This window comes from Sus scrofa, chromosome 13, assembly GCF_054392235.1.
Source record: "Sus scrofa isolate SSC_HxYL_T2T_F1_AM1 chromosome 13, Sscrofa_HxYL_maternal_Yorkshire_Landrace_v2.0, whole genome shotgun sequence".
Lineage (NCBI taxonomy): Eukaryota > Metazoa > Chordata > Mammalia > Artiodactyla > Suidae > Sus > Sus scrofa.
In genome coordinates, this window is record NC_139395.1 from 41,644,219 (window position 1) to 41,665,981 (window position 21,763).

The 21,763-nt window shown below is 38.5% G+C and overlaps 1 protein-coding gene across 5 annotated transcripts in view; it reads right to left on the minus strand.

Annotated features, from left to right (window-relative positions):
* The window catches only part of ANO10 (anoctamin 10), a 274,985-nt gene that overhangs the window by 164,127 nt on the left and 89,095 nt on the right, over positions 1-21,763 (minus strand). For all 5 annotated transcript variants that reach the window (XM_013981531.3, XM_021071718.2, XM_021071717.2 and 2 more), the window contains exons 9-10: positions 15,979-16,161; positions 3,560-3,751 (exon numbers count right to left, since the gene is read on the minus strand). In XM_013981531.3, the coding sequence (XP_013836985.2) occupies positions 3,560-3,751; positions 15,979-16,161 (375 nt within the window). The remainder of the gene's footprint in view (positions 1-3,559; positions 3,752-15,978; positions 16,162-21,763) is intronic.

Below are 21,763 nucleotides of genomic sequence, written 5' to 3' on the forward strand. Positions count from 1 at the left end.
TTGTTTTGTGTTTTGTTTCTAGTTTCTTGAGTAGGAATTAGATTACTTATTCGAGAATTTCCCTCTTTTCCAGTGTATGCATTCAGTGCTACAAACTTCTCAGTCAGTACTGCTTTAGCTATATCCCCAAAAGTTTGATATGCTCTATTTTCTTTTTCTTTTTTGTCTTCTTTTGTCTTTTTAGGGCCACACCTGTGGCATATGGAGGTTCAACAGGCTAGGGTCAAATCAGAGCTGTTGCTGCCTGCCAGAGCCACAGCAATGCCAGATCTGAGCCATGTCTGCGACCTACTCCACAGTTCACGGCAACACCAGATCCTTAACCCACTGAGTGAGGCCAGAGATCAAACCCGCAACCTCGTCGTTCCTAGTTGGATTCGTTTCTGCTGTGTCACAACGGGAACTCTGACTATTTTCATTTTTAATTAGTTCAATGAATGTTTTGACTTCACTTGACACTTTTTGTCTCATGATTATTTACAAATATGCTGTCTAGTTTTCAAGTGTTTGGAGATTTTCCTATTATATTTCTGTTATTGATTTCTAGTCTGATTCCATTTTGGTTGGAAAGCATATTGCATAATTTCAGTTCTTAAAAATTTTTAAGTTTGTTTCAACAGGAGATGGTTTATATTGTTGAATGTTCTGTAAACACTTGAAAAAACTGTATATTCTTTTGTTGTTAAGTAGAATGTTCTATAACATGGATTAGAGTCTGTTATTTAATAGTGTTGTTGAGTTCTCCTATACCCTTGATGATTTCCTCTCTAGTGTTCTGTCAATTGCTAAGAAGAGGATGCTGAAATCTCCAACTCTGTGGACTCATCTATTTCTCCTTTCGGTTTCATAATTTTAGTTCACACATTTTAAAATAGGTTTTATGCATATACCTATTAAGATTGCTACCTCGTCTTCATAATTTGACCCCTTTCATCATCATAGAATGTTACTTTCTGGTAATTTTCTTTGCTAATAAGTCTATTTTTATCTGATATTAATATATCAACACTTGCTTCCTTTTGATTAATTTTTCCACGTACATTTTTTTCTATCCTTTACCTCTCAATCTACTTATATCACGTTTTAATTGCGTTTCCTGTGGACGGCATATAGTTGAGCTATGTATTTTAATCCACTATGCCAATTTTTATCCTTAACTGATTTCTTTAGAATCTTTGCAGTTAATGTAATTAAGATATTGACTTAAGTCTACCCTTCATTTTCTGTTTTTTCATTTCTGTTTTCTTTTTCCTGTCTTATTGTAAGTTATTCAACATTTTTTAGTACTACATTTTGATTTGTTTTAAAGTGTATCTTTTATACAGCTTTTTAGAGGTTGATCCAGGTATTTATATGCATGTACACATACAAATATATATTTTATACGTGTGTCTATATATATATATGCACACATATATTCACTCTACTTGTACAGTCATTTAGTTCAAGTGAATTATAGAAATCTTGCCTTCCTTTACCACTTCCAATTTATAATACTTAATATTTTCTCTTCATATATTTAGAACCATTAGATTGCACTGGGTTTTTTAGTTTCAACTATCAAACATAACTTTATAAGAGGAGAGGGAAAATCTATTACATCTACTTGTGTTTTTGCTTATCATGATTTTGCTTTCTAACATTTCCAGATTTGTTCCTTAATCATTTCCTCAGTTTCAGGAACTCTTAGCCCTTTTTTTAGGATAGGTCTGCTGGCAACGAATTATCTTAGTATTCCTTCTTCTTCTGAGAGTGTCTTGATTTCCCCTTCTTTCTGGTAGGGTATTTTCTCTGAATATGGGATTCTGTATTGATAGTTCTTTTAGTTAAGCACTTGAAAAATATTGTGCCACTTTCTTTTAGCCTCCATGATTTCCAGCTTGAAAAACTGGCTATCATCTTGTTTTTCCCCTACAGGCAAAGATATCATCTCTCTCTTAGTGCTTTCAAGACTTTGTCTTTAGTTTTCATATGTTTGAGTATGATGTACTTTGGCATGAAATTCTTTGGGTTTATCCTGTTTGGGGTTCACCTGGCTTTTTAACCTGTAGTTTTAGGTCTCTTCCCAAATCTGATGAGTTTTGACCATTAATATTCCAAGTACTCTTTCAGTCCTTCCTTTCTCCTTTCCTTTTGGGACTCTAATAATAGGAATGCTAGATTTTTGTTGTTGTAGTTAGAGTCACAGAGCTCTCTGAAGCTACATTTACTTCTCCAGTCGATTTTCTCTCTGTTGTTCAAATCAGGTAATGGTAATTTTCTATTGTTCTATTTTCCAGTTTTTGCTTCTTTCTTCTATCCCTTCCATTCTGTTATTGCACCCATTCACTGAGCTTTTTGTTATTTATTTTCCACTTCCAAAATGTCTATTTGATTATTCTTTAATATCTACTTCTTTGCTGGGACTTTCTAATTCTTTCTACTTTTTCATCTGTTTTAGGTGTGTAATTGCTTGTTTATTTTTTTTATAATGGCTGCTTTAAAATCTTTATATAATGGTTCCAACATTTGTGTCATCTTGGTGCCGAATGCTTTTTTTTTCATTCAGTTTCATATCATCCTGGTTCTTTGCATAATGAGTGATTTTTTTTTTTTAAATTGAAGCCTTGATACTTGCGGTGTCGTAAGACTCCAGATCTTGTTGTTTTAGTTGGTTCCTCTGATACCATTCCAAGAGGAGAATAGGGGACAATATCTTGTCACTAGCAGGTAGACCTCCAGCTTTCTACATGGACACCACTGACACCCAAGGTGGGAAGTTCTGGGTTCCCACTAGACCACCACTGATACTTCCTTTGCTGAGAGGGGCATAAATGCTCTCATGAGGCCTTCTTGGGGGTAGTAAAAGTCTTCACTCTCCACTTGGCTTTCTCTGAAAACACTCCAGCAGGGACCTGAAAGGGAACCTCATTACTGCTAGGTAAGAATGAAGGTGGAAGTCCAGGCTCCCCGTACGATCTCCACTGTCAATGCAGTGGGGAGGGTCTCTTCATCCGGTGGGTGAAGCACAGCTTGACTGTCCTCCAAGAAAACTGCTAAAGTTTTACATCTGCAGGTTTTATGTCTGAGTTATAGCTTACCTTCTTCATCTCCATTCCCAATTTTAAAAACAAGAAAAGCAAGAACCAGAGAAAGTTAATGACCATCTGAAATTGCACAGCAAGGATAAAATCTAGTTTCCTCAAATCTCTCCACAGGGTTTTGTTTTGTTTTTTTAAGTCACGATGTCTCATTTTATTTTTTTAAAGAAATAATTTTTTCTTGGAGTTCCCATTGTGGCTTAGTGGTTAACAAATCCGACTAGGAACCATGAGGTTGCGGGTTCGATCCCTGGCCTCGCTCAGTGGATTAAGGATCCGGCGTTGCCATGAGCTGTGGTGTAGGTCGCAGACTCAGCTCGGATCCTGTGTTGCTGAGGCTCTGGTGTAGGCCAGTGGCTACAGCTCTGATTTGACCCCTAGCCTGGGAACCTCCATATGCCACAGATGCAGCCCTAGAAAAGACAAAAAAAAAAAAAAAAAAAAAAAAAAAAAAGAAAGAATTCTTCTCAAATAATTACCTGCCATACACCAATATTAGCTGAAGGTTCTGAGAATGGACGTTTGAAGACCCTGCACATTTTTAAGGCATCTGAATTAACTTCAGTGAGATTATTTAGCACAGCAAAGGCGGCTGCCAGTGGGTAGACACAGGAGAAAAGGCTCACATAACCAAACTGCAGGAATAACTCCAAGTAATCATCGAAGGTGCCCTGGAAATGAAAACATAAACCACAAGAAGAAAACAGGTATTGTTTTAATGTCATTTAATAAGAATAACCTTTTGCAATATTATTCAAGGTATGGGCCTGTAACCAAAACAAACAAACAAACAAAAAACAAATTCAAAGAATTTCTCTCAATTCCTCCTTTTAAAGAACAGAATTTACTTAAATTCAAAGACAACTTTATATTAAAGTTCCTGAAATAAAGAATAAAAAAATGATATAGCTGCTCTTCTCATGCCAAATCATTGAATTATTACATTTTTTTCTAAGGTAAACAACAGCAAAGCTAAAGATGTTTGCTTCTGACCTAGTAAAAAGAAATGATCCAGTATCACTATTAGAAATCTTGTATGATGGTACCTTCACATCATGAGCACCCTAGAATCTCAGTTCCTGACACCCCCCACTAAAAAGCTGATTATACCTCTCCATAAAAGCAAATAACAACAACAAATGGCAAAATTTGTCAAAATCAATTTTTCAGTACCTTGGAAATCAACTAAAGGCCTGCAGCAACAAGGGCGGCATTTAGTCAAGACGAACAGCTCAATTTCATGGTATTTTAACTTACTCTAATCTCATGTCCTGATCCTCAGTTCTGCAGCAGATTCAAAAAGTAACAGCATGCATTCCAACACCAGAGGGAGATAGTAGGGTCACAGTTCTTTGAATGCCTCAAAGACCCCACTCAAAAAGCCTGTTTTACCTCACTGAGTCTTCCCGGTGCTAAAGCTTCCCCCTAGGGATGTTCATTGACAGTTTTAACATCAGTCAGCCTGAGGTAATGAGTAGCAGCTGGGGCAAACAACAGACTAGCCAGGGAGCTCAAAAGGCTTAGGAACCAGATATCCATGGGGGCTTGCAAAGCCCTGACATTTTACTGGGAATTGAGAAGATCAGGTACATGCAGAGGATCATACACAAGCTCAGCAAAGACCTGAGAAAGGTCTAAGGTCTCATCTCTGACTGACTCTGAGGCTCTGCACAAGCAGAAAGTGAATGCTCAGGCAGAATACAAACTTACTGCTTAGTGTTGAAGGTATGCCCTAACACAAAAACAGAGACCTGACAGACATCTACAGGACATTCAGCCCAACAGCTGAATACTTGTTCTTCTCAAGCGTGCATGGAACATTCTTCAGGATAGATAATATGTTAGACCATAAAACAATTCTCAACAAATTTAAAAAGCTTAACAATCATACCAAGTATCCTCTCTGACCACAGTGGAATGAAATTGGAAATCTATAACAGAAGGAAACTTTGGAAATTCACATACTATATGAAAATTGAGCAACATACTCCAAAAAAAACACAATGATTTAAATAAGAAATCACCAGAAAAATTAGAAAATACTTTGAGGCAAATGAAACATACCAACACTTATGATATGTAGTGGAATCAGTGCTCAGAGGGAAATGCATGACTATAAATGTCTTTGTAAAAAAAAAAAGATCTTATAATAACTAAAATTTTCATCTTAAGAAACTAGAAAAAGAAGAGTAGACTAAACCTAAAGTAAGCAGAAGGAAAAAAAATAATAAAGATCAGAATGGAATGAATAAAATGGAGAATAAAAAAATAACAATGATCAATAAAACCAAACATCACTTTTTTGAAAAGATCAACAAAATGGCAAACCATTACCTAGACTGTGCAAGAAAAAAAAGATTCATATTACTAAAATCAGGAATGAAAGAGGGGACATTACTACTGACCTTTACAGTCAATAAGGTGAGGGGAGACTTATAAGGAAATACTATGAACAATTATATGCCAAAATAACATTAAATAACCTTGATAAAATGGATAAATTCTTAGAATGACACAAACTATCAAAAGTGACTCAAGAAGGGAGTTCTCTGGTGATGCAGTGGTTAAGGATTTGGTGTTGTCATTGCTGTGGCTCAGACTGGATCCCTAACCTGGGAACTTTTATATGCCGCAGGTGCAGCCAAAAGTTGGGGGGTGGGGAGGCAATCACCACCACCACCATAACAAAAACAAAAATTGACTCAAGAAGAAACAGAACATCTAAAGAGAGCTTTAACAGGTCAAAGGACTGAGTTAGCAATGAAAACACTTTGCACAAAGTAAAACCAAGGCCCAGATAGCTTCACTTGTGAATTCTGTCACACATGAGAAGAATACCAAGTCTTCACAAAGTCTTCCAAAAAGAACAAGAGGAAGAAACACTTCCCAACTCATTCTATGAAGCCAGTATAACCATAATGCCAAAGCCAGATGAAGACACCACAAGAAAACTACAGACCAATATGTCTGAATAGAGATACAAAAATCTGGAGTTCCTGTCATGGCACAGTGGTTAACGAATCCGACTAGGAACCATGAGGTTGCGGGTTCGATCCCTGGCCTTGCTCAGTGGGTTAACGATCCGGCGTTGCTGTGAGCTGTGGTGTAGGATGCGGCTCAGATCCCGCATTGCTGTGGCTCTGGCATAGGCCGGCGGCTACAGCTCTGATTCGACCCCTAGCCTGGGAACCTCCATATGCCGTGGGAGCGGCCCAAGAAATGGCAAAAAGACAAAAAAGAAAAAAAAGGTACAAAAATCCTCTACAAAATATCTGCAAGCTGGATCCAGCAAAGAGAGTAAAAGGATGTTACACTGTGATCAACAGTATTTATCCCAGGATTATAAGACTGGTTGAACATATGAGTATCAGTCACTGTGATACACATTAATAATAGAACAGTTTTATCAGTATACACGTATGTATATATAAATATATTTAACCATCTCAATAGACTCAGAAAAAACAAAATCTAGCACCCTTTCATGGTGAAAACACTCAACAAATGATAGAGGAATCCATCTTCCTGAACTTGGATTAGGCAATGGTTTCTCAGATATGACACTAAGAGCACAAGCTACAAAAAAGAAAGAAACTGGACTTGGTAGAAATTTAAAACTTTTGTGGATCAAAGGACACCATCAAGAAATTAAAAAGATAACCCGCAGAAAGATATTTGCAAATCATATATCTGATTAAGACATTTATATTCAGGAGTTCCCTCCGTGGCTTAGCAGTTAACGCACCCAACTAGGATCCATGAGGATGTGGGTTTGATCCCTGGCCTCGCTCATGGGTTAAGGATCTGATGCTGCCGTGAGCTGTGGTATAGGTCGAAGATGAGGCTCACATTCTGCATTGCTAAGGTGAAGGCGAAGTCGAAGGACAGGAACAGTAGATCTGATTCAACCCCTAGCCTGGGAACTTCCATATGCTGCAGGTGCAGCCCTAAAAAGCAAAAAAAAAAAAAAAAAAAAGAAAGAAAGAAAGAAAGAAAGAAAAAGAAATTTTTTTTCCGAATACAGGAAGAACTTTTATAACTCAATAACAAAAAGAGAGATCACTCCATTTAAAAAATTACCAAAGAATATGAATATATTTTTCTGCAAAGAGGAGGTACAAATGACCAAAAAGTACATGAAAGATGATCAATATATCTAGGCATTAAGGAAATACAAATCAAGTCCACGATGAAGTATCACTTCACACCTAGAATGGCTGTCATTAAAAAAGAAAACAAACAGGAGTTCTCCTGTGGCATGGGGGGTTAAGGATCCAGCACTGTCATTGCAGTGGCTTGGATTTCTGCTGTAGCATGGGTTTGATCCTGGCCTGGGGAACTTTCACGTGCTGCAGGTGCAGCCAAAAAAAAACAAAACAAAGCAAAAACAAAAACAAACAGAAGTTCTCTGGTGGCCTGGCAGTAAAGGATTCAGTGTGGTCACTGCTGTGGCTCAGGTTTGATCTCTGGCCTGGAAACTTCCACACACTGCAGGCACGGCCAAACAAAAAAAAAAAAACAACAACAAGTGAGGATGTGGGACAAAAAGGGACCCTCAAATATGGTTGATTGGAATGTAGAATGGTACCACTGCTTCTTAAAATAGACTAGCAGTTCCTTAAAAAGTTAAATATAGAGTTAACATATGAACTAGCATATGGCAACATTTGTTCAGACAAAAAAACTTTTACAGAGATGTTCACAGCAGCATTATTCATAATAGCTAAAAAGTGGAAACAATCCAAATGTCTATCAACTGATGAATGGATAAATAAAATGTAGTATATCCATATAATGGAATATTATTTGACCATAAAAAATGGAAAACTGATGCATGCTACAGCATGAATAAAACCTTGAAAAATTACGTTGAGTGAAAGAAGCCAGACACAAAAGGCCACATATTACGTGATCTCATTTATACAAAATGCACAGAATAGGTAAATCCCCAATAACAGAATGTAGGTTGCTGGTTGCTAAACTGGGGGAGGGTGTTGTTCTTGCTAATGGATATGGGAGGGTTCATGGGGAGGGGGATGATGAAAATGTTCTGGAATTAGACAGTGGTGATGCTGGTTCCACTTCGTGAATTCACTAAAATCTTCTATACTGTACCCTTGAAACCAGCTAATTTTATGGTATGTGAATTATTATCTCAACTTTTTAAAAAAGTAAAGGAAAAAAAGCTGAGAATGATGAGGAAGCTCTCCAGAGTCACCCTAGCATAAGGAGCAGACACATCAAGGAGGCCAAAGCCAAAAAAAAAAAAAAAAAAAAAAAAAAGAGTCCACAGCAGAAAATGGGGAAACCAGGGAAGAATGAAGAGACCCCTCTGAAAACTATATTTAAAAACTTTTCTGATGTTTAAAAGGTTTAGTCAAAGGAAGAAAGGAGCAAAAGTCATAATATATGCCCTTGATTCAGAGGTAAGAGATGAAAATGATAAGTAAGGGAGTTCCTGCCGTGGCTCAGTGGTTAAGGAATCCGACTAAGAACCATGACATTGAGGATTTGATCCCTGGCCTTGCTCAGTGGGTTAAGGATCCGACGTTGCCGTGAGCTGTGGTGTAGGTTGCAGACGCAGCTCGGATCCCGTATTGCTGTGGCTCTGGCGTAGGCCGGCGGCTACAGCTCTGATTCGACCCCTAGCCTGGGAACCTCCATATGCCGTGGGAGCGGCCCAAGAAATGGCAAAAAAAAAAAAAAGTAAGTAAGAGGCAAGTTATATAGTGATTTTTTTTTTTTTTTTTTTTTTGGCTGCATCCGTGGCACACAGAAGTTCCTGGGCCAGGGATCAAACCTGCACCATCACAGTAACCAGAGCCACAGCAGTAACGATGCTGGATGCCTAACCCACTGAGCCACTAGGGAACTCCTAGTGATCTTTAAAAATTGGAAAAAGGAGCCTGCATTGAAGTAGGATGCCTAATGCTGATGACTCTGACTTGTCACCTGAATAACATCAGCTCTCCTGGACAGAACCCAGTGACCTGCCACTCAGACACCTCCCAAGAGGCCTGCTGGTCACAATGCCCCAGTTCACACTGACCAGAGAGGGGCGGACCAGCTCTACATGCTGCAGTGATGGAGTGATGCAGCCAGTCCTCATGACAGCTCAGGACACAGTCGGCAGCTCCCAGCATCCCCACATGCTCTGATGATCATCTAGTACACAGGCAACAACACTTTCAGTTGAAGAAAAACACTTATCACAGTATTTTCAAGCAATATTAAACATTAATATTTTAAATGATTATAATTATTACTACTGTATCTCAGTCAGTCTTTCACCAAGGTATGCATATTGGGCTCAGCAACTGAGAGCTTTAGTATAAATCAGACCTACTTTTAGTCGATTCTTCTCTTATTTTATATTTTACTAAAATAGGAGAATACCCAAACATAATTACAGAGTATTGGGAATGGCAGGAAGTGCTTCTTCCAGATGCTCTGGATATTTGGATTAAGTATGATTCCACAGGCTTGCCAAAGATTAATGCCAAACACATGTGCTGCGGGAGCTGGCAGGATGACGCTCAGCTGGGGATTCAGTGGTGAGCAGTTTCTAAACTCTGGTTTCATTTGGCTCTAGGAAGAATTTCCTTATGTTGTGTTGCAGCATACAGATGCAGTTTTAAAATATGTTCTGTAGTATAGCATCAATTTATTTCTCTGAAGAGTGAAGAAATCAAGAGTTGGGAAAGTGAAAATCTTAGCAATCAAGTCATTGTTACCACAATTCACTCTTAAGAAATCCTGATAGCTTATGCTCAGCTTTCAAAATGATGTTGTTTCACCTCGTAAAATAAAAGGTTGAGGGGTTCCTGTTGGGGCTCAGCGGTAACAAACCCAACTAGTATCCGTGAGGATGTGGGTTTGAAATCTCTGGCCTTGCTCAGTGGGTTAAGGATCCCACGTTGCTGTGGCTGTGGTGTAGGCTGGCAGCTACAACTCCGATTTGACCTCTAGCCTGGGAACTTTCAGATGCCACCAGTGGCCCTATAAAGACAAAAAAGAAAAGTTGAACCCCTGAGGAGATGTATGCAGTTTCTCTCACGTGTGCAACTGAGCAATCTCCAGGAACCATGCAAAGGTCTTCCTGGCTTTTTTAGTGCCCAGCCCCAGGGAGCCTCTTCTCTATACAGCTGTGTACCCCATATTCTGTGCTTCCATCTCACAAAAGTGCATGCTGAGTGGTAGTATTTACATGGTAACATTATCAGTGTTTTCTGAGCACTTGGGAGTTAATTTAGCAAACCACAGACATAATCCAACAGCAAGAAGGAAAAAAAATGCAAATTTAACAAATTAAAAAAATCACACACTAAAAGCAAAATACATTAACCAAGACACTCTCTATAGCTGCAAGCTAGTAAAGACTAACTTACCTATTTATAAACTTAAAGACATTATGAAGAATACTAAAGCAGAAGATGTGGTACATATATACAATGGAATATTACTTAGCCATAAAAAAGAATGAAATAATGCCATCTGTAGCAACATGGATGGACCTAGAGATTATGATACTAAGTCAAAGACAAGTATCATGTGATATCACTTATATGTGGAATCCAAAAAACATGATACAAATGAACTTACAAAAGAGAAACAGACTCACAGATTTCAAAATCAAGCTTATGGTTACCAAAGGGGAAAGGTGGCGGTGGGAAGGGATAAATTAGGAGTTGGGGATTAACAGATACATACTAATATATATAAAATAGATAAGTAACAAGGACCTACTGCATAGCAGAGGAAACTCTACTCAATATTCTGTAATAGGGAATTCCCTTCGTGATTCAACGGTTGGTTAATGAACCCGACTAGGATCCATGAGGATGCAGGTTCGATTCCTGGCCTTGCTCAGTGGATTAAGGATCTGGTGTTGCTGTGACCTGTGTTGTAGGTCACAGACGAGGCTTGGATCCTGCCTTGCTGTGGCTGTGGTGTAGGCCAGCAGCTGTAGCTCTGATTTGACCCCTAGCCTGGGAACTTCCATATGCCACAGGTTCGGCCCTAGAAAGAAAAAAATTCTGTAATAACAAATATGGGAAACAAATCTGAAAAGAATGGAGATATATATAGAGAGAGATAGATATCTATATATATATATCCATATATTCATTCCCTTCAGATTTTTTCCCATATAGGTTATATGTACATATATATGACTTAATCACTTTGCTGTACACCTGAAACTAACACAACATTGTAAATCAACTATATTACAATGACATATTATTTTAAAAAGGTATTAGAACATACACTATTTTTAAGAGAACTATGATATATCTTTGAAGCGTAAGTAATTTTACATATCTAATTTATTACGTGTATGAAAACAAAGGTTCAGTTTCCAGGGGACCCATCTCACTGGCTCCTCACACCACCCTGTGCAGAGTGTGTGCAGAAGAAAGTGAGGAAGAGGGCAACCTGCAGCATGGAGGTATGGGCTGCTCTTTTCCTAAAACTGTTCTTTAATCAACGTTACATTGCCAGGCTTTGGCTTAGCAACAGTCTCCACAATAATAACACGGAAGCCCTATCCCAGTGACTGAGAAAGGGAAATTATTAGCAAATGGTATAAACCTAGATAAAATATTAGCATATTTAACATAACAATGTGGATAAAAAATATTGAACTAATGGAGTTCATCATTTAAATGCAAACATGGTGTTCCATTAGGAAAGTTATTAATATAAATGAAAACATTAATTAAAGGTGACAATATGATGCTCTCAGCAGAAGCAAAAAAAAATTTTATTAAATTCAACATCATTCACAGTGAAAACTCTTCACAAATAAGGAAGAGAAAGAAGATTCTTAAACTGATAAAAAGTTACCTACCAAAAACATGGAACAAACATAATACTCAATGGTAAGATGACAAAAAAAATCAGAAACAAGATAAAGATTCCTGTTATAACTACTTCTGTCCAAATCATATTGAACATATTAGTGAGCCAAATAAGTAATAAAAAGTGTAAAAACTGAAACAAGAAATGATGGCCATTATTTATTTGTAGCTGAAATAACTATCTACACAGGAGTTCCTGCAGTGGCACAATGGGATTGACAGCATCTTGGGAGCACTGGGATACAGGTTCAATCCCCAACCTGGCACAGTGGGATAAGGATCTGGTGTTGCTACAGTTGGCCTAGGAACTCCATATGCCTCAGGGAGGCCAAAAAAGAAAAGAAAATTACTTTCTACATAGAAAACCCAACAAAATCCAAAAAAATATTGGAAATAATAGGAGTATTCAGCCAAGTTACTGGGTAAGAGATAGTAAAATCAATAGCATCCCCATATGTCAGCAACAATTCGAAACTATTTTTAAAGATCTACCACTTAGAGTGAAGAGGAGGGTCTCAAAGTATCAACCCACAGATAACTTTTCAGTACAAAGTGAAAAAGAACCTCTGCTATCCGCCTGTCACCCAGTCACTCACGTGATTTAACAAGGCAGCCCCACCCAAGGGACAACCTGACATCAATGCCCCCTTGACAGGGTACAACGGTCGTACACCTCCAAAATCTCGGGGCCTGAATCTTGGGAGGCAACAACAGAACCAAGTGGCTTCACAAAAGCTAATGCCTTGAAAAACACAAAGGCAGGGGGATTATTCTAGATCTGTACTTTTCAAACTTTTGGGTCTTCAAAGCCCTAAACTATTTAAAGAAAAGACACCAAAGATTTTTTGTTTATGGGAGTTGTTATACCTAGTGATATTTACCTATCTGCCATTATTAGAAATTAAAATGCAGAACTTTAAAAAATATTTATCTTTGATTCAACAATTAAAAGCATATTAACATATACAAAATAGTGTCTGAAAAAATGATTACATTTTCCAAAACAAAAAAACATTTAGCTCCTCAATGTCTAGCTCATTTACTGTGTAGCAATATGCTATTCTAGTTGCAATATCCATCATGAAAATTCAGCCTCACACAGCAGTACACTTGGAAGGAACTGGCTGTTCCCAGGAGTGGGAGAGCAGTGCCCAGTGAGGATCTGGGGGGCTACACAGCCCAGCCTTGTGGCTGGGAAGAACTGGGTCAAGAGACCCCAGTGGATCACCCCTAGTGGGGACATTATGGGGAATTTTTTTTTTTTTTTTTTTTTTTTGCTTATACTCCGTCATCCTATACCTGCCATGTTTCCTACAGTGAGTGAGCAAGTACTACTATGATCATAATGTTTTTCAAGTCGCAGTCAAATTGCTTTTTCCCAAATCTTGGTAACATTGTTTTAGATTCATATATAGCACTCCAGGTGAGATTACAGAAAATATCTATTCTAAGCTCATGGACTGTAGTGAGGAGAAAACTGTAGCCAGGGGAAGGATCTGGGCATGGCAAAGAACGATCTAGAGCAAATGAGACCCCGAATCACCTCTCCTTTTTAGAATACATGGAGAGAGTTGAAACAGCCAATATCTGGCGTCACTCCCATGAAGAGAGTAAAGGAGGAACTGTAGGAGATGAGGAAGGAAAGATGGGTTTGATCATGTGGGCCCTGAAAGCAGGTTAAGTTAATAAGGAGATGCACTGTCAACCCTAGCATGCACGCACAGGCCCAGGGCCCATGAGAGAAATTAGTACACATTTCCTTTACTGCACATCAGACAGCCCGGGTTGAATAACAGAGACAGAAAAGCAGAGTCTTCAGTCTTATTCTCGAGTTAGTCACCTAGTAATTAATAACACAGAGCTTCAGGTGCCTACTGCTGGCATGACAAGAGCAATGCCTGCCATATCTTCTGTCACAAATGTATTATGGGATGTCATGAAATATTAGAAAGGTAAGATCTAAGATTTTGTCATCTTATCAGCATCCAGTTCTTAGATGAATTAAAACTGCGTGGATGAGGGGCACGCTGTCTGTATTACTGTATACCATTCATTGAGCCTGAGGACGAGGGGAGGGGCTGGTCCAGAGAAGACTGTGAGTTGGGCTTTGGTCACTTTAGGGGGACAATGCTGTCTGCCCAGACAATTCAAAGAAAAAGAGGAGCTGAAAGCAGGTTCTAACTGATTACAGGAAAAGAAGCTAGAAAGTAGAGATAGCAATATGGAGAAGAATTATTTCAAGAAACTGTAACGGGCAAGAAAGAGACATGACACAAACAGAAGAGGATATGAGGGGTTTGCTTGGTGTGAAATAGGACGGAGAGAAGGGGGAAGAGGAGACACGGGAGCTTCAGGTGGGCCTGCTGAGACGTCTGTGTAAGAGCGGGAATGGGATGAAGAACTCAGGAAACACTGCTGGCTTAGTTTTTGTGAGAGAATGAAGGGGAAAAAAATACATAAGCCCCCGAATACCACTCCCCAGGACAAGCAAAGAAAGGATCCTGACACTATGAATCAGACTGAGTTTTTAACCAGTAAGCCAGCACTCAGCCAATGCAGGCAAGGTGGCTCCACATTCTGCCCAAGTGCTATTTTCTTCTCTTAACTGCCTGTGTACATGTGCTCACATGTGCATGTGTGTTGTGTGTGTGTGTGTATTTGTGTGTTTCTCTGACACTTCATGTATAAACATAAATAGTCCTGCTGGTCAAGATATGCTTTAAGTTTATACGTAAAATCATCCTCTCCCCCAAACACAGCAGTAACAGAAAACGGTAGTGCATAGATATTCACTTTAATCAAAAGATACATCATCACTCAAAAACAATAAAAAAATCACCTGCACAGGCAAGACTGGAATGCTAGATAGTAATCAGAAGCCTGTCCAAGCTCCCAGGGCACAGGCTGGCCAAGGTGGCCAGAATCTGAATCCTTGGGGGAGGGGAACCAAAGACACCCTACTCCTCTGGAGTGTAACTCAAACCAGGCTGTTTGAACAAAGCCAGGGCCGAGAGCAGTGGTCCCGTACCCCTAAAGGGGGTACCCCAAAAAGCTACAAGCGCTGCCCTCAATGTACAGGTTGTGTCAAGAGCATGCTACCCACTGGCTCTCCAGAGGCTCCAACATCACAAGATGGGAGGGGAGTTCTGGGCTATGGACACCTGGCTCTAGACTAGGGGGGCCAGGGAGGGAGCTGCAAAAATAAGACAAGGAAAAGTGAGCAGAGGGTAGGGGGAAACAGAATCGATTTCTGCTCAGGAGGAACATACAAACTAAAATTCTTAAGCATACAAGACAACTAAGAAAGTCAGCAAAGAAATTCAGTCCTTAGTACACTCATTCATCCATAATGAAAAACCAGACGGTGAAAGTTTAACAATAATGGATCCTCACTGAAGGATCTACTTCCCTAAGAAGAATATCATACTCAGAAGGAAGGTGCGGGAAGTAAGAAACGATGATCTAAGGCAAACGTGACCCCCCTCCAACCCCTCCCTCTCCCCCCAAAGAAATAATGAATATAGCCAGAGCTCAATAATATTTAAGAACCTCCAATGAGCTACTTGGAGTTCCTAAAAATAACTCCAATTCTCTCTTTAAGGAACGACTTTGTATGGACCATAGCATAAAGTAACATAAGCTATAAATTAATCTTCAGGTTGGCCTTCCATTTTCAGCCATGGGCTTCACTGTCTTCTTTGAGTCTAAAGTGCCAGGAGCAAACAACGCTGCTGCCCCCACGGTCCCCTCACCTCTCCCTCTGTGAAACATTCCCACACCCTCGACGGAGCAGTCTCATCATACACCGGGCTCATCCTTTGGATGTTAGGCACAACTTCAGGTCCAGGACACAGCATGTCAATGCACAGCTCCATCCTGTTAACTTTAAACGAGTTCCTGATGAACTACTGCCTGGAAAGCACTTACAAAACAGTCACATCTCAGACAGTGAGTGTGTACTTACTTGTTGTATACTGTCTGAACATGACTGGTATTCACGTTCAACCAGTGTTTAATTCAGCGATACTCAAACTTACCAAGTAGGTTCCCATTTCCTTTTCCAGAACAACTTGTTCATATAATGTTGCATCGATGTCTGCCTTTAAAGCCTGCACCTTTTTCTTCACCTGGACGTGGTGCTTCTTTTGGAGCCAGTAAGGAAGAAGGGATTCCACAATTTGGTTAAGGATCTGGGAGGTAATCAGGAGAGTGGCCAAACTCTAAAGAGAAGCACATACATGATATGGGGCTGTGTGGCTTAACAAAACCAAAGCACGTGTACATTTATGCAATAAAAAAATCAACCCTTCAACAAGCAGTATACTATTATGTTATAAAAACTAATATCGAGCAACAGAGATCCTAAAGGAAACAATAGAAAAGTTAGACTTAATTGATATCTTCAAGACACCACATCCAAAAAAAGCAGAATACACATTGTTCTCAAATGCTCATGGAACATTCTCAAGAATCGACCACATATTGGGACACAAAGCTAATCTCAATAAATTTAGGAGCATAGAAATTATCTCAAGTATCTTCTCTGACCACAATGCCATGAAATTAGAAACCAACCATGGGAAAAGGAAAGAGAAAAAACCTACTACATGGAGACTCAACAACATGCTACTAAAAAACCAATGGGTCAATGAGGAAATCAAAAAGGAAATTAAAAACTACCTTGAAACAAATGATAATGAAGACACAGCCTATCAAAATCTATGGGAGGCTGTGAAAGCAGTGCTCAGAGGGAAATTTATAGCAACACAGGCCTTTCTCAAAAAAGAAGAAAGATCCCAAATGGACAACTTAACCCTCCACCTAAATGAACTAGAAAAAGAAGAACAAAAAAGTCCTAAAGTCAGCAGAAGGAAGGAAATTATAAAGATCAAAGAAGAAATCAATAAAATAGAGACTCAAAAAACAATAGAGAAAACTAATAAAACCAAGAGCTGGTTCTTTGAAAAGGTGAACAAAATGGACAAACCCCTGGCCAGACTCACTAAAAAGAGGAGAGAAAGAACCCAAATAACCAAAATTATAAATGAAAAAGGAGAAATCACAACGGATACAGCAGAAATACAAAAAACCATAAGAGAATACTATGAACAACTATACGGCAACAAGTTTGACAATCTGGAAGAAATGGACAATTTTCTAGAATCTTACAGCCTGCCAAAACTGAATCAAGCAGAAACAGACCAACTGAACAGACCGATCACTAGAAATGAAAGTGAAGAGGTCATAAAATCACTCCCTACAAATAAAAGTCCAGGACCAGATGGCTTCACAGGTGAATTCTATCAAACATATAAAGAGGAATTGGTGCCCATCCTCCTTAAACTCTTTCAAAAGGTTGAAGAAGAAGGAATACTCCCAAAGACATTCTATGAGGCCACCATCACCCTCATTCCAAAACCAGACAGAGATACCACCAAAAAAAGAAAACTATCGGCCAATATCATTGATGAATATAGACGCAAAAATTCTCAACAAAATCTTAGCCAACCAAATCCAACAACATACCAAAAAAATTATATACCATGACCAGGTTGGGTTCATCCCAGGTTCACAAGGATGGTTCAACATACGCAAATCAATCAGCATCATATACCACATTAACAAAAAAAAAGTCAAAAATCATATGATCATCTCAATAGACGCAGAAAAAGCATTTGACAAAGTCCAACATCCATTCATGATCAAGACCCTCGCCAAAGTGGGTATAGAGGGAACATTCCTGAACATAATCAAAGCCATTTATGATAAACCCACAGCAAATATAATACTCAATGGGGAAAAACTGAAAGCCTTCTCACTCAAATCTGGAACAAGACAGGGATGCCCACTCTCACCACTGCTCTTCAACATAGTTTTGGAAGCCCTAGCCACAGCAATTAGACAAACAAAAGAAATCAAAGGCATCCATATAGGAAGAGAAGAGATAAAACTGTCACTGTATGCAGATGACATGATACTATACATAGAAAACCCGAAGGACTCAACCCAAAAACTACTTGAACTGATTAATAAATTCAGCAAACTAGCAGGCTATAAGACTAACATTCAGAAGTCAGTTGCATTTCTGTATACCAGCAATGAAATATTAGAAAAGGAATACAAAAATATAATACCTTTTAAAATTGCACCTCACAAAATCAAATACCTCAGAATACACCTGACCAAGGAGGTAAAGGACCTATATGCCGAGAACTATAAAACTTTAATCAAAGAAGATGTAAAGAAATGGAAAGATATTCCATGTTCCGGGATTGGGAAAATCAATATTGTAAAAATGGCCATACTACCCAAAGCAATCTACAGATTCAATGCAATCCCTATCAAATTACCCAGGACATTTTTCACAGAACTAGAACAAACAATCCAAACATTTATATGGAACAACAAAAGACCCAGAATCGCCAAAGCAATCCTGAGAAACAAAAACCAAGCAGGAGGCATAACTCTCCCAGACTTCAAGAAATACTACAAAGCCACAGTCATCAAAACAGTGTGGTACTGGTACCAAAACAGACAGAGAGACCAATGGAACAGAATAGAGAATCCGGAAATAAACCCTGACACCTATGGTCAATTAATCTTTGACAAGGGAGGCAAGAACATCAAATGGGAAAAAGAAAGTCTATTCAGCAAGCATTGCTGGGAAACCTGGACAGCTGCATGCAAAGCAATGAAACTAGAACACACCCTCACACCATGCACAAAAATAAACTCCAAATGGCTGAAAGACTTAAATATACGACAGGACACCATCAAACTCCTAGAAGAAAACATAGGCAAAACATTCTCTGACATCAACATCAGGAATATTTTCTCAGGTCAGTCTCCCAAAGCAATAGAAATTAGAGCAAAAATAAACCCATGGGACCTCATCAAACTGAAAAGCTTTTGCACAGCAAAGGAAACCCAAAAGAAAATAAAAAGACAACTTACAGAATGGGAGAAAACAGTTTCAAATGATGCAACCGACAAGGGCTTAATCTCTAGAATATATAAACAACTTATACAACCCAACAGCAAAAAAACCAATCAATCAATGGAAAAATGGGCAAAAGACCTGAATAGACATTTCTCCAAGGAAGATATACAGATGGCCAACAAACACATGAAAAAATGCTCAACATCGCTGATTATAAGAGAAATGCAAATCAAAACTACCATGAGATACCACCTCACACCAGTCAGAATGGCCATCATTAATAAATCCACAAATAACAAGTGCTGGAGGGGCTGTGGAGAAAAGGGAACCCTCCTGCACTGCTGGTGGGAATGGAAACTGGTACAGCCACTATGGAGAACAGTTTGGAGATACCTTAGAAATCTATACATAGAACTTCCATATGACCCCGCAATCCCACTCTTGGGCATCTATCTGGACAAAACTCTACTTAAAAGAGACACGTGCACCCGCATGTTCATTGCAGCACTATTCACAATAGCCAGGACGTGGAAACAACCCAAATGTCCATCGACAGATGATTGGATTTGGAAGATGTGGTATATATACACAATGGAATACTACTCAGCCATAAAAAAGAATGACATAATGCCATTTGCAGCAACATGGATGGAACTAGAGAATCTCATCCTGAGTGAAATGAGCCAGAAAGACAAAGACAAAGACCATATGATATCACTTATAACTGGAATCTAATATCCAGCACAAATGCACATCTCCTCAGAAAAGAAAATCATGGACTTGGAGAAGAGACTTGTGGCTGCCTGATGGGAGGGGGAGGGAGTGGGAGGGATCGGGAGCTTGGGCTTATCAGACACAACTTAGAATAGATTTACAAGGAGATCCTGCTGAGTAGCATTGAGAACTTTGTCTAGATACTCATGTTGCAACAGAAGAAAGGGTGGGGGAAAAAATGTAATTGTAATGTATACATGTAAGGATAACCTGACCCCCTTGCTGTACAGTGGGAAAATTAAAAAAATTATAAAAAAAAATAAAATAAAAAATGAAAAAAAACTAATATCGGAAAAGCTAGGTGTTAGAATGATGTTTCTAATTTATTGTTTTGCACAGGGAAGACAGACTGAAATACAAAAAGATTATAATACAAACAAGATTATAATTAAAAAATAAAGTAGTTATAAGTTGTCAGGAGAATGAATTAACTTGAAATTGTGTGTGTGTGTTTTGAGGGTCGCAGGGCTGCACTTGCAGCATATGGAAGTTCTCAGGCTAGGGGTTAAATTGCAGCTTCAGCAGCTGCTCTACACCACAGCCACAGCAATGCCAGATCCGAACCACATCTTTGACCTACACTGCAGCTTACGCAACTCCAGATCCTTAACCCATAGTGAGGCCAAGGATCAAACCTGCATCCTTATGGACACTATGTCGGGTTCTTAACCCACTGAGCTACAACAGGAACTCCAAAATTTTCTTTTTTATTATCTCATCCTGACTACAATATACGAATCTAAATGATGTCACCAACTTAAAAAAAAAATAGTTTAGCTACAAATTTAACATAAGTAGAATCATCTTATGTGTATATAGATTTGTACATTCTTTTCTCACTCAATATACTATAAGCACTTTCCCATGTCATTAATAATTTTTTTTTACTTAGCCCATGCACTGTTGTTGAATATACGCCTCATCTCTGATGGTTGACTAGGGATGGATTATTAAGGTTCTTGGCAAAGCTGCCCAAGTGGTTTCCAGAGGAACTGTGTCAATTTCCACGTTCCCCAGATATATATCAATGTTTCCATCACAAACCACCTTGCTTATATTAAAATTCTATGTTTTAAAGAGTGCTTCCCCACTCCCTGCCCCCTATTAAATAATGGAGACTCTCTAAAGCATAAGAAATGAGAAGTCAAACCCCAATAATATACTAGTGGTGGGACTGGAGAAGGTGTGTACAGCTAACCTATCAATTTCAAAGGTATTACTTCTCAGTTTTCAGAAAAAAAAATTTTAAAGTAGCATTATATCTAATGTAGTTACTAATGGAAATGCTGTGATGATCAATGTACAACTATAAATACACTACATTCATTGAGTAATTAAAAAAAGGAAAAAAAAAGAACACAATATTTAATTTTACCGTTATGTAAACTGTTAGAATCATAACTACAAAAACTTTTAACTTTCTGTTATAAAAATATTTTTCATTTCTTGAAAAATGATCCCAAGCTCTCAGATAAAGATTAAGAAGACTAGGCTTTGAGACTCTGCTTGCTAACGATCACAGGATATTAAATCCAGGAAGGAAAAGCCCTTACTGACAGCTGGCTCAAGTATAGAAGAGACAATTTAGAAAGCAATAATTTATACTCAATTTAATAATCTGTATTTAATTTATTATTCACTACTACTATGGGATCCAGGAATAGTAACACAACAAAATCATATGTGAGACTTTCTTGAACATTTCAGAAAAGATACAACACTGCATAAAATCTGCTGGTCTCTAAAGTTTAACAACTACTCACTTAAAAATGAAATGGGTAAAACATATTTAAGGTTATACTAATAACCACCAGCCTGAGACATGTACAAAAGTTCAATGAATGAATACATTTTTTGCTGTTAAAATTGCTTTTACAAGCTTTGATATGAACTGGGTATTTGATTTTGGTACCTACATGATTTATTTTGCAAGGTGGTTAGCGTCAACAAATTTCTTTCCAGTTGAGTACAACACACAGTGCAACTGCTAATGGCATTTTTTTTTTAGAATTGGGTTTAGAAATATAGGAAATTTAATAATTTCATTTGTAAAGATAATAATGGGGCAACAATTACATTACCTGGGTATAGGAAACACCTCTAAAACC